Here is a 14,123-nt window from a genome sequence, read left to right as displayed (position 1 = left end):
GCACACATGCTAACCTGCTGCTTCCCTTTTTATTTACCATCATACTTCCTGTTGTTTTCCCTTTCCCTCCCTTCCGCTCACTAGTTTAAAGTTTAATTTCGCGAGAGTGTGAGGTAGGCACCATTTCTGAATTCCAAGGACACTCATTGTGCCCAATCAACTTAATTTCTCACTCAGTGATACTTACCCTATTTAAAACTACTCGTTCTGATGGAGACATTCAGCACTGAATAAGAAACAAAAAAAATCACTAATCTATTAAACCTGCACAGCCAATTCTTAATTTGTCAGAAGTACATTAAAAAAAGCTAACTACACTCCTTCCCCTCATAACTAGGCCGGGCAGAAGCACCTTTTTATTAATGGAACAAGAGGTTATTCATTTAACTGTGAAATGGGACATGACCGATTGATTGGCTCCCGTTTTTAAAGCACAAAATTATTGATGAGCTATTTGTACCCTCTGGAAATATAATTTTAAAAATTTGGTCTTGACAAAACAAGTGTTTTCATCCAGATGATTTAGTTACAAATGCCTAATTTAATCTTGAAGTCCTTATGTTGCTTTTATCTAAACAGAAGGCATTTCATCTTACTTTTTGTTAAAATGTTACAATTTGATTCAATTTTGTATACAGCAAGACAGTAATTCCTCCAGGCATTGCTTTTAATAAGTACAACAATGCTAATTGAGGTTATTGCCCTTGCAGCCACCATGCTGTCAGCATATTGATTTCTCTCTTGCTATAAGTATTACACTGCAGCAGCAGAGATCAATGGCACACACAAGCACGATTTGGAATTACTTCAACATTGGCAATGTGAACATTCTTCTGTTACCAGCTTGACAATGGATAACTAAACCCGAAGCATAAAAGTAAAATCTATGAGTGATTGAATTCTACAGCTCAGGTGTTTCAATGGATTTAGCACAGGTCAGTTCTCCCTGTTTTGTACTCTGTACTGTGTTTCTGATACACATTGAAAATTGTGATCAACACAAATTTCAAGAGTATTTTTGTATAATGTGGAAGGTCTATAAAAATGTTTTAAATGATCAAGCTTGTTTCGGTTATAATTTATTAAAATTGGCTGAAATTCCATTTTAGAAAAAAAAACAAATAGAATGCGTTAAAACTTATAACAATATGAAGACCAATTCAAATTTAAGAGTTTTGATTGGACAATACAGCATTTGTGATACATAGTAAGACATTCTCAAACCATAGTAATGTTGGACATCTGATTACCAAGAAGAAAATATATTGGAAAGATCACATTTTTCAGATGTGCAGATGTTTAAAGAATAGATTAACTAGAGAGTTTTTTTTTAATGCTATTCTTAAATCAGTCCTCCTGGGACAGAAACTGTAGACAAAAAGACCACTTCCAAAAATATCCTGAAGCAGCTATTTGAACAGTGGGCAACTGCTGATTCTATCTCAGATCTTTCTTGTTGTGATCACAAGATTCTGACCCCAACCTTTTCTGTGTCCAGTGCTGTTTCTCCCTTGGCACTCCCAATACCTGCAACCAATTTTCCCACCATTGCTTCCTATACTCACTACAGATACCCTTCCTAACCTTCCTGGTGCTCTAAATTAAATTGATTTTCCTAATCCTTCTCATGCCAATGACTGATTCTCTTGCTGTTCCCCCCTTGTTGACTCTCTGTCTACTTTTCTTTATAGTTGCTGGTGATTCTCTCTCCACTATTTCTAGGAAAATCTCCAGGAAAGAAGTGGGAAGAACAGAAAATTTTGATCTAATATAGTCATGCTCGAGGCTTGTGTCAATACTGTGCTGTGCTGTTTTAAAAGTGTTAAGCTTTAACAAGATGTTCACTTCTCCATATAAATTCTGGTTGGCATCAATATGAAAAAACAATTCTTCATCTGGGAGTACTGTGAGAATTTGTGCCTTCTCTCAACAGATGCTTCAGACTTTGACTAGCACCCCTGGGATTCCTTACAGATCAAGTTAACCATCCAAACATAAATAGAAATAAAATCACAAAAGAAACATACTACAGATGCTGAAAATCTGAAATAAAAGCAAGAAATGCTGGAAATACTCAGTAGGTCTGTAAGAATTTGTGCAGAGAGAAAAACAGAGTTCATGTTCAGATCACTGAGCATTCATCAGACTTGGGAAGAGTAAAAAATGAAATAGGTTTTGGGAAAGGGAAGGGGAGGAGTGATGAGACAAAGAGTAAAAGATAAGGGCTACAGAAATTAAATGACAAAGGGTTTCATGAGATAAAACCAAAGGAATTGGTAGTGAAATAAATAAAGAATGAAATGATGTTGTGAATGGTAGGATGTCTAGAGGGGTTGTGGATGGTAGGATCCTGAATGGCTACTATCCAAAAGTAAATTAGAGAAATTAGCTAAAAAGATTCCATTCCAGCAACAAACAAAAATTAAATGGGGCAATAATTACGACCAGAATGGCTGAACTCAATATTGAGTGCTCCTCTGAAAGATGAGATCCTGTTCTTCAAGCCTCCTATCCATTTCACTGGGATATGTACAACAGCAGGCCAAGGTCCAAAAAGCTTAGAGTTGGCGTAAGGTGGGAAGTGAAACTGCCAAGCAGCTCGATGCTCAGTGTCAGACTTGCAGACTGTGAGTGTATATGTCTGCCTTTAGTTTCCCCAATGTAGAGGTGGTCATGTGGGAACAATCACACTTAGCTGCATTAAACACAACCTCTTTGAAGCTGCAGGGAATGCCACTTGTGTATAAATCTTTGTAGGGAAGAAATCACCATTATTTCAGGCACATGTACCTTCTAATTGTTTCATACACTAGCCTGGTTAATACTGTTCCTTTTGGTTCATCTGACCTGTGGATGAGATCCCTTAATAAAATAACAAATTGAAGTTGACTTTAAGAGCAATTATTATTCAGTGTACATTGGGTGGTATTGGCGAAGATGAGTAAGCTTTTAATTTTAGATTTATGTATTTTCAAATGGTACAATATTTATTGTTAGACAAACTGACAATAGTTCGACAAAAGGCAAACTAGAGAATTGGCTGAGAATTCCCGATGAAGGGCTTATGCCCGAAACGTCAATTCTCCTGCTCCTCGGATGCTGCCTGACCTGCTGTGCTTTTCCAACACCCACTCTCGACTCTGATCTTGAGCATCTGCAGTGCTCACTTTCTCCTAGATCACTGAAGCGCACCAAACCTTCTTTCTCCTTCAACTAAATCATAATTAACCTGTATCCTAACTCCATCTATGCTCCTTGGTTCCATAATACGCAATAGCCTCTTTCCAAATAGATCTATCGCCCGTCAGGTACCTGTTAATTAAACAAACAAGCTGTCTAAAATGACAATGATTTCTGTTGTTAGGACTCCAACCTGAAATGAAGCAGTGAGGATGGGCGACTGGAATTTCCTTGGAGGGATTTTGGAGGAAGTTCATATCCACTCCACCATTGTTGGGAAAATATGGCTGACAATCCTTTTCATATTCCGCATGCTTGTGCTTGGAGTGGCTGCTGAAGACGTATGGAATGATGAGCAGTCAGAGTTCATCTGCAACACTGAGCAGCCTGGCTGCAGAAACGTCTGTTACGACAAGGCCTTTCCAATCTCTCTCATACGTTACTGGGTTTTGCAGGTCATCTTCGTGTCTTCGCCATCCCTAGTGTACATGGGCCATGCCCTATACAGGCTCAGGGCACTGGAGAAAGAAAGGCAGAAGAAGAAAGTAGAGCTGAAGGGTGAACTGGAAGAGACCGAGACCATGCTGGAAGACAGGCGTAGGTTGGAGCGAGAGTTAAGGCAGTTGGAGCGTAGAAAATTAAACAAAGCCCCGCTTAGGGGCTCTCTGCTGCGCACTTACGTCTTGCACATTCTCACCAGGTCTGTGGTGGAGGTTGGATTTATGATGGGTCAGTTTTTGCTCTATGGACTTGAGCTGGACCCTCTGTACAAGTGCAAACGGCTGCCCTGCCCTAACATTGTGGACTGCTTTGTGTCCAGACCCACCGAGAAGTCCGTCTTCATGCTCTTCATGTTGTGCATCTCAGCAGTTTCCCTCTTTCTAAACATCCTGGAGATCATTCATCTGGGCTGCAAGAAGACGGGCTTGGGGCTTTTTGGATATTATCCCAAACTGAAAGAGGAGGTGGGTGATATCTTCATCCCCAAGTCACAGAAAAACTCGAGTGCTCAGCGAATCTCTGTCTCGGCCGTGGAACACACACACACCGCGGTCCCCAGTGCTCCAGTGAGTTACAGCTTGTTGCTGGAGAAACCAGCGGAAGCTACAATGTATCCGATATTTACACCCCCCGAGTTCAAACCCATCCTGAATGATCAGAAACAAAGTTACAAAGAAGCGCAACATCAGCCTCAAAATAATGCAGACTCGAGCACAGCGTTAAACTGCACAGAAGGACCCAAAAAGTCCAGCGGATCAGAAGTTCCCAGCCAAAAGGGCGAGGAATGCAACGAGCCCTCAAACGCCGCTTGCCTGCCCGCCCCGAGCCCGCACTCAGCCAGCCAGAGCGAGCTGTCCACCGCCGGGACCTTACACCCGGCTCTCCACGGCGCCCCGTTCCCCGCCGCCAGCGCCGGCCGCCGGCTCCGCCGGGTCAGCGCCACCTTGGGCTGCGCCGCCGACTCTGAGGCCGCTCACAGGGCGAGGGGCGGCTTCGGCGTGAGCAGGTCCCGGACAGCTTCGAAAGGCGACCTCAAAAGGCCCAGCAGACCCGACACTCCCGAGTCAATCTGTGAGTCGAGCTCCGAGTCGAAGCACAGCGGAGACGGCGGCAGTCCGCAGCAGGCCCTCTCTCCCTCCCGGAGAATGTCATTGGCAAGTAACGGCAGCTGCAGGCGTGCTCCCACCGACCTCCAGATATGAGCGTTAGTCTAATTAATACCTTATCTCTGTTCAATATAAGAATACATGTTCGGATCTGAGCAAAATGGGGTTGTTTTGTTCCCAGTTTTCACCTTTAGATCTCCAATGCAAGTATATCCCTCCTTAAATTTGGAGACCAAAACTACATGCAATATTCCAGGTGTGCCCTCACTAAAACATGTATTATTTTGGAAAGACTTCTTTATTCCTGTACTCCGCTTCCCTTGCAACAAAATTCAACATGTCATTTCACAGAATCTGCAGAGAGTGGAAACATGCCATGCAGGGTTACAGGGATGAGTCTGGGTGGGATACTGTTCGGAGTGTTGGTGTGCTGTCAGTACAAACCTGTCATGAAAACATGACCATGAAACATTGGCAACAAATAAAGTCTCACATTCCCCAAACAGATTTCCGTTTATTTTATGCAGTGCAAAGCAAGACATGTTTCAATGTACATAGACCATCGATCTTATTTTTTAAAAAGAGTTAAGGGGCTGAAACCAATATTGCTGGACACCATGAGGATTTAAGAAAGGGGGAATCAGGGATCGGCGATGAGGTAATCGCATTTAAAAGTCTGTTGATTGTCGCTGAAAGGGAGAGTCAGAGGGTTCCATGAGACTCGAGAGTTTTCTGATCCTGAAAAGAGCGGATTAAAATAGGAAAGTGCAAGGTGACGAATCTTGATTGTTGCAAGTTGAACCATTGAATTATATGATGAAACGTAGTATTGTTGAATTAAATGATCAGGAACACGAGAAAGAAGAACAACAGTAAACCATGAGTCAGAGAGATGTACAGCACCGAAACAAACCTTTTGGTCCAACTCGTCCATGCCGACCAGATATTCCCAATCCAATCTAGTCCCACATGCCAGCACCCAGCCCATACCCCTCCAAACTCTTCCCATTCATATACCCATCCAAATGCCTTTTAAATGTTGCAATCATACTAGCCTCCATCGCTTCCTCTGGCAGCTCATTCGATACATGTACCACCCTCTATGTGAAAAAGTTGCCCCTTAGGTCTCCTTTATATTTTCCCCTCTCACCTCAAATCTATACCCTCACATTCTTGACTCCCTCACCCCAGGGAAAAGATGTGTCTATTTATACTATCCATGCCCCTCATGATTTTATAAACCTCTATAAGGTCAACCCTCAGTCTCTGATGCTCTAGGAAAAAATAGCCCCAGCCTATTCAAACTCTCCCTATAGCTCAAATCCTCAAACCCTGGCAACATCCTTGTAAATCTTTTCTGAACCCTTTCAAGTTTCACAACATTCTTCTGATAGGAAGATGAGATTGCTCCACTATTCAGTAGGTTTATCTTGGGCTTCAACTTCACGTTCCTCTTCCCATCCTCTTCCCATTTTCCTTGATTCCTGGAAAGACCAAGAACTTCCCTTAAATGTAGTTGGATCACCCAGACTAGAGAATTCCAAAGTTATGCAACCTTTTGTGTGAAGTAATTTCTCATCTCCTAAAATATTAGGTCCTTATCCTGAGACTGTTTCCCTTATATGCAATTGTCCCCCCAGCAGAAACAATCTCCCAGACTTGACCCTGACAAAGCACTTCAGATCTCCTCTCATTCTTATAGATTCCAGAGGACACACACCCAATTTAATCAGTCTCTCATCATAGGACTTACATGCCAGGGTCTGATCACGTGAACTCCACTGTATCATCTCCAATGCAAGTATACCCCACCTTAGATGTGGAGACCAAAACTACATACAACATTCCAGGCTTGGTCTCACTAAAACATGTACAATTTTGGAAATACTTCTTTATTCTTGTATTCCAATTCCTTTGGAACAAAAATCAACATGTCACTTAAAAGTAAAATACTGCAGATGCTTGAGATCTGTAATAAAAACAGAAAGTGCTGGAAAAACTCAGTAGGTCTGCAGGCAACTGTGGAGAGAGGAGTAGAGTAATCATTTCAATTCCAGTATGACTCTTTTCAGAACACCAAAAAAAAATAATTTTCCATTCTTATGACCAAAGTAAATAACATCTAATTTCCCCACATTATATTAAATCTGCCAAGGATCAATTTGCAATGCACAATGAAGCAGGTTCAATTCCTGCAACCAGCTGAGATTACCATGAAGGACTCTCCTTTTCAACCTGTCTCCCTTCCTGAGACAGAGAACCCTTAAAATGGCCACCCAAGTGGACAGGGTTGTTAAGAAAGCATATGATGTTTTGACTTTCATTAACAGGGGGATTGAGTTTAAGAGTCGTGAGATCTTGTTGCAGCTCTATAAAACTTTGGTTAGACCGCACTTGGAATACTGCATCCAGTTCTGGTCGCCCTATTATAGGAAAGATGTGGATGCTTTGGAGAGGGTTCAGAGGAGGGTTACCAGGATGCTGCCTGGACTGGAGGGGTTATCTTATGAAGAGAGGTTGACTGAGCTCGGACTTTTATCATTGGAGAAAAGGAGGAGGAGAGGGGACCTAATTGAGGTATGCAAGATAATGAGAGGCATAGATAGAGTTGATCCAGAGACTATTTCCCAGGGCAGAAATGGCTAACACAAGGGGTCATAGTTTTAAGCTGGTTGGAGGAAAGTATAGAGGGGATGTCAGAGGCGGGTTCTTTACACAGAGAGTTGTGAGAGCATGGAATGCGTTGCCAGCAGCAGTTGTGGAAGCGAGGTCATTGGGGATATTTAAGAGACTGCTGGATATGCATATGGTCACAGAAATTTGAGGGTGCATACATGAGGATCAATGGTCAGCACAACATCGTGGGCTGAAGGGCCTGTTCTATGTTTTATGTTCTATAATGACTCTCAGATTTAAACCACCACTAGTCATCTGTGTTTCTCATGAAAAAGCAGCCCTATGGTCTGATAAGATGTTGTAAATTTAGCTTAATCTGCCATTGATGTGTGACTGCCAGTCAGATTCCATTTAATTTTGCTACTTAACTATTTAAGCAAAGTTTTAACAATTTTGCACTGTCAGAGGCTAATTCTTAATCTAAATTTAAAGTTGAGGAAAACATACCAAACCCACCAGGTGAACCAAATTCCTGACTTCACACTCAGCTTATATCATACATAGGCATCATTGACTATCCATACACTCCTTATCTTTGATTCTTGATTATTCCAGCACCATTCATTCTGCTATGACCTTTCTAACTACTTGGTACATTTATTGTGCATGCTTATAGATAAAAGCAACAGATTGAGTATATTAAAAAACAAATTAGACAGATAAATTTTGGTAATTTTCATATTGGTGAGAGTATCAAGAAAGAGATTGTTACATATATTTTGCTTTTTACTAATAAGTACCAAGGAGGAAACCATTTGACCCACCATATTTCATCCATTCACAGAGATCCTGCTGTTTGTTTCTTAAATAATTCCAGGGTCTTTTCTTCCTTTAACCGTGATGTTTCTTTTACATGTTTACACCTTCTGAGTTTCTTGTTCTATTCTACTGAGTATCTTTCTCCTTCACCTTTGATAGTTTGTATCAGCCATTTTCTTTTGTAAGTTCATTTCATGCTGTTAATTCATTAGATCCATATTTGCTGAGTTAAAACTTTTTGTTTTTGCATAGTATTTTGCTTGCATGTCTGAATAGATTTAAAGGTGTTTCACATGGCCTCTACTGAAGTATTACTATTGATTCACCTGTTTAGTTCCCTTATTTCATGTAATTCATACTTTTAAAGTTGGGAACTCTCCATACCAATTGATAAAACATTCTGTAATATATTCCATGACTATCTTTTACATTATTTAACTACACATTTGAGGCTCAACATTTGTAATACAATAGATCTTTAACACACACACTAGTAATAATCACAAAGGTGTTGAAGCTGTAACATGAGCCATGTTCACTGTTGTTTTTTTTAGCTATAACATAAATTGCAAACATTTAGCCAGCAATGTAGATGATAAATCTGAATTCACATCACTTGATATCTAATTACCATAACACTTATTGGTTAAGAGGATTTAACATAAGTGTAATAACTCAGCACAAAAACTAATGCAGTTCTATCTTTAAATTCTGAGAATTGTGTTAAATGGCAAGGTAATGCAACAAGGGTGAAATAAAAATTAAAATACAGCAAGGGAAGAACATTTAGCAGCTGCTGCTGACTAACGGTATATCCAAACTTTAGTCTGACAATAGTGTTATTTAATTGTCCAAGTTAAAAGTTGAATAACACAATTGTTATATAATGAACTTATTTCTACAAGGTATAGATTGATTATAAAATTACTCAGCACTAGCTTCTCCTACTTTAACAAAACGGAGCACCTCAATCTATTACAATGGACCAGTCTAGTGTTTCAGTATCATACATTGCACACCAACAATAGTCGCATTAATATTATAACTTTAATGTTTTAAAACTTTCTAAGGTGCTTCGCAGGAGAATTATCAAACAAAAATTCACACTGAAAACAGATGATGAAAACATACTTGGGAGGTAGGTTTTAAGAAGCTTCTTAAAGGAATAGCAAAACAAATAGGGAAATCTAGGGAGGGAATTCCAGACAAAACACAAAGCTACACATCAGTTCCTCCTTTTGTCACCCCACTGAACCTTCTGCTGATGTTCCCAGGACTCTTTATGCAGTTGTAATGGACACTCAACAGGATGAATAAACAATATTTTTGTGGATTTATTTTTCAGAAGGATAAGTGGAAAATACAACCATGTTTCTTTTATGAGTTGAGTGTTCTTAGCTGAGCAGACCCAGACTAATTATTGCTAATTTTACTCACACTTGTCACTGAAGCTGCAGACTCATCAAATTTTAACAATTGATTTAAAATATTTCATGTTGAGAACAAAAAGCACCCTGAGATGAAGTATAAAATCTGGGTACTGAAATGTTGTTCCCAATATTGTATAAACAAATATTTTAAAAAGGATATACTTTTTTTATATAAGTAAAGTCTTCTTACAAAAGATTGCTCTGACCATGATTGTCTTCTTTTCTAAATGCTTGAAATCTGGAGTTAGTCCTAAATATTTATTTAATAGATTTCCCTCAATATGGCACATGTATCCTATTCAAAATGATAGATTTTAGTCTGCTGATAATTTCAGTCCTGTCCACTCTTCAGTGGATACTCCTAACTTGGAATGTTGAACTTCTGGGTATCAACTACAGACTCCATGAGTTCCTTCTGTTGAAACGCATATATGCTGAAATATCATGGTGACCAGCACGTAATCTGCAGATTCACATTACATCTTAAGAGTTATGGCAAACTATTTAAACAACAGTACGGAGACTTTCAGGTACATTCTCACTCGTTTGTTTTTAACAACAATATCTACAAAAACATGCATTTATAAAGAACCCTTGAAATATTGTATAGATAGAATATAGACAGATGAATGAGTTATAGGGGCTATTTGGCAGGCAGAAAGAGTGGATGAGAAAAGAACAGTGCCAACAGGACGAGAGTTGTGTCAGTCACCTTTTAGTTAGTGGAGTAATTGCCAAACTTGAACTAATTTGCTAATTATTTCCAATCATGTGTTTTTTTGTTTATTATGACTATTAAGAACTTAAGAGTACACAGCCAAATGACTCATGTGCTATTTTGCAATTGTAGAAATCTTTTTAACGATTTGTTTAAATTGGCTTTTCCCTTTAATTAAGCCTCACCCTATTCACAACATTAATCAGAACTGATACTAAACAAAAATCCAGTTTTGTGAGGAAATGTGTCATGGATGAAAGGTACTCATTTGCAGGCATCGTGTATAGTTGGATAATTAGTCATCCACAATACTATAACCCTAAACATTGCTTGCAGAGTTTTTGGAAAAACAGTGGTGGTGTGCTATCTGCTACAATGTGATCTGTTCCCCAACAAGACTACTGAGGGCTTTATGAAGCAGGTTAGGCCATGAAATAACACCACTTGTAAATGTACTTAATTGTGACTCAGTAGATCCCCAAAATCAAATTTTCTGTATATGTTTTTGGGTTTTAATATTTTAGTGGTGTAATATACAACATTTCTCCCTCTCACTTCTGGCTTCATCTGTTTTCTGAGATAAAAAATGACACATTGACTGTGTACTGCAGTGACTTTTTGCATGTATTTTTAGATTCTTTTTAGTACATGTAGGAACAACAATGATGTGTACTGCATCTGCAGAGCAGGAGCAGGTTGAATTCAATGGGACCGGGTTTGATTAGATTAGATTAGATTAGACTAGATTTACAGTGTGGAAACAGGCCCTTCGGCCCAACAAGTCCACACCGACCCGCCGAAGCGAAACCCACCCATACCCCTACATTTACCCCTTACCTAACACTATGGGCAATTTAGCATGTCCAATTCACCTGACCCGCACATCTTTGGAATGTGGGAGGAAACCGGAGCACCCGGAGGAAACCCACGCTGACACGGAGAGAACGTGCAAACTCCACACAGTCAGTCGCCTGAGTCAGGAAATGAACCCGGGTCTCAAGCGCTGTGAGGCAGCAGTGCTAACCACTGTGCCACCGTGCGCCACAGAAACAAGAAACTGAAGCTTCATTAAAATAAGTGAAATACTGCACATTGTACGGTTCTATATGTGATGGTCAAAGACAGGAAGCTATGAGCCATCTAATTAGTATACACACCAACATTTACAATCTTTGACTTTCTGTCAAAGTTAGTGAGCTAGTTTGTTAGTTAGTTATATACTATTGTAAACACATTCTAAGATGTGCATGATTTTGACCTTTTCTCAACTAATAATGAATTTATTTCATAGCAGCAAGTTTTTCTACTTGACTTCATAGCACAGGAAAAAGGGGAATGGCATAGAAAAATGGCATCAAAGCTGATAACCTGCCATGATCCAGAATAGGGGAACAGCCTGAAGGGCTGAATGGCCTACTCCTGCTCTTTTGTTTCATGTAAAACATTATGAATAGATCACTTAAATTTTGAAGAATTTATGCAAACATAAGTTCATTGATGGACTTCAAGTTATTTTCTTTAGTGGACTCTTTAACTACCTGAAATGATCTCATGAATAGTTGTCTATTGTACATTTGGAGATACTTTATGCACATTGTATAGTATAGAGGAGGTGAGTGCAGGAATGAATGGTTCAAACAACTTCCAGGGAACCTTCTGTTTCTTGCTGTCTTGTGGTTTTGGAACCAGGAGCTGATCAACAATGAAGTACTTCACTTATATTCACAACTTGCTGTTTTTCAGAGTAGGTGAACTGTTTGATGTTGTCTATCTTTCTCCTTCACAACAATCATAATTATTCTTCCCTTTATTAAGACATAACTTTTTAAAGTTGGGATTCAAACATAACTAAAAATGAATCAAGAGCACATATTCCAAAAGCAATTTAATCTGAAAAATCTTAAATGCAATTATTTATATCTGAGGAGTACTGCTAATACTAAGAGTCAGATGTATGTAAATTAATAGTCCATTCAATAGGTTAGGGATAAATCATGTTACAGCCATAATTATCAAAGGGAAGTTTTATTTTATTTTCTTTATCAACAATATTGAATTGTGTTTTTAAAGAAAATAATATTTAAGCATAATACTTGATGGTAATAGGATCCTCAAACAGTAATGATTAGACATCATTTATCTGATAGAAGGATGAAATACAACTATATGTTAAATATATTGGCTGGGATTTTATATTTCAGCACTCCTGTTGTGTGTAGATACTTTGCAATTTTGACATCAAGCTCTGCAGTCTATGGCTGCACCATGTTTTTGCTGGTAAAATATGGGAATTGATTCCTGTTGTTTCTGACAGATTATTGTTAATATTGCTTATTTCCTATGGTATGACTGTTTTTATCTTTCCTTTTTTTCCCTTTCAGATCACTGTACTTCAGCTTTTAACCGTTATGAAAAAACAGAGTCAGTAACCAAAGGCTTTAGAAACTACTGAAAATTTTATACTTGAACTGGAAAGATTATCACATTCTCTCCAACCCACTGGGAACACTGCAGGCCCTGTACTTAAAATGCTGAGAATAGACAGATCTTACTACGCTGTGTTGCTAGTTAGGAGCAATATCCTTAACAAATTATACAGTGACATTTGCAAGTAAGGAAATTACCACTGTCACTTGAATAACATGAACGTTTCAAAAAGTAGTTCCGATCAACTATATTCCAAATTTCAATTTGGATTCTAGGAAGTTCTTAGGCTTACTCCTGGCTGTAGAGGGTTGATATAACATTGCTATTGTTACAAAGATCTATCAGTGGTATGGCGCTAGTGAAGTGAGCTATGCTGCAAAGAGACATGAACAGTAGATATTGTCCCAAGTTATGTCATTCGTTGGATTTCATTGCCTAGCCTACTTTCAGAAAAGTGCTAATCATCTGAAAAGCAATTTCCCACAAAAATCATAACAACATGAGTGATAGTGTTGAGAAGCACAAGCAGAGGTATCAGAACTGATTGTCACAGGAAATGTTAAATAACAGTGTGGACTGCAGCAGTTCAAAAAGGCAGTTCACCACCACCTTCTCAAGTCCAACAAGGGCTAGGCGATAAATGCTGATCCAGCCAACGACATGACTAAATAAAAAAAACAAGAGTGAATAGGCAGGAAGAGGTACAGTATCCCTCCTCTTTGAATCTGCAATCATCAGCCTCCTTCTCAAAAAACAAAACAAAAACGTCACCACACTGCCTTCACAGACTGCCATTGTTCTCCAAATTCCCTTTTACAAAATCCTAAAATTATAAACATTTAATGTAATAAATCTATTATAAAACCCCAATCATGTGCAATTCCATTTTGAATTCCATCAATCAGGTCCTATCAAGCCAGAGGAGGGAAATGTATCTTATCAAAGTCACAAATACAATCTGAGTTACTATGACAAAGGATAGTCTATCCCTCCTCAAGCTTCTTGACCCATTTGCCACCTTGTGATCCTCAACCAACACCTTTCCACTGTCTTCCAGCTGAGTGCTCTTCTTACTTCTCTTCCTGTTTCTATTCTTATCCAACTAATTTCAATCAGAGAATCACCTGCAACGACCCCTTGGCAAGCCCAACCATTCCATTAGACGGCTACTTCTGGAATCCCCCAAGAATCAATTCTTGGTTCCTATCTACAAATTTCTCTTTGCCAACATTATTTGAAAACATAATGCCAAGTTACACAAGTATGTTGATGACACCAGTCTCAACATCATCACTATCTCCGAACACCTCCAAATGTCTCTAATCT

General features: G+C 39.1%; 1 protein-coding gene across 1 annotated transcript; it reads left to right on the top strand.

Annotated features, from left to right (window-relative positions):
• The first annotated feature begins 3,392 nt into the window (after positions 1–3,392).
• On the top strand, positions 3,393–12,920 carry gja9a (gap junction protein alpha 9a). The gene is made up of 2 exons (XM_060847625.1): positions 3,393–4,885; positions 12,752–12,920. Exon 1 carries the CDS (start codon positions 3,393–3,395, stop codon positions 4,881–4,883), a length of 1,491 nt encoding a protein of 496 aa, XP_060703608.1. The 3' UTR covers positions 4,884–4,885; positions 12,752–12,920.
• The last annotated feature ends 1,203 nt before the right edge of the window (positions 12,921–14,123 follow it).

This window comes from Hemiscyllium ocellatum, chromosome 30 (genome assembly GCF_020745735.1).
Source record: "Hemiscyllium ocellatum isolate sHemOce1 chromosome 30, sHemOce1.pat.X.cur, whole genome shotgun sequence".
Classification (NCBI taxonomy): Eukaryota; Metazoa; Chordata; class Chondrichthyes; order Orectolobiformes; family Hemiscylliidae; genus Hemiscyllium; species Hemiscyllium ocellatum.
The sequence above is the reverse complement of the archived record's forward strand: the minus strand, read 5'-3'. Positions and strand labels throughout refer to the sequence as shown.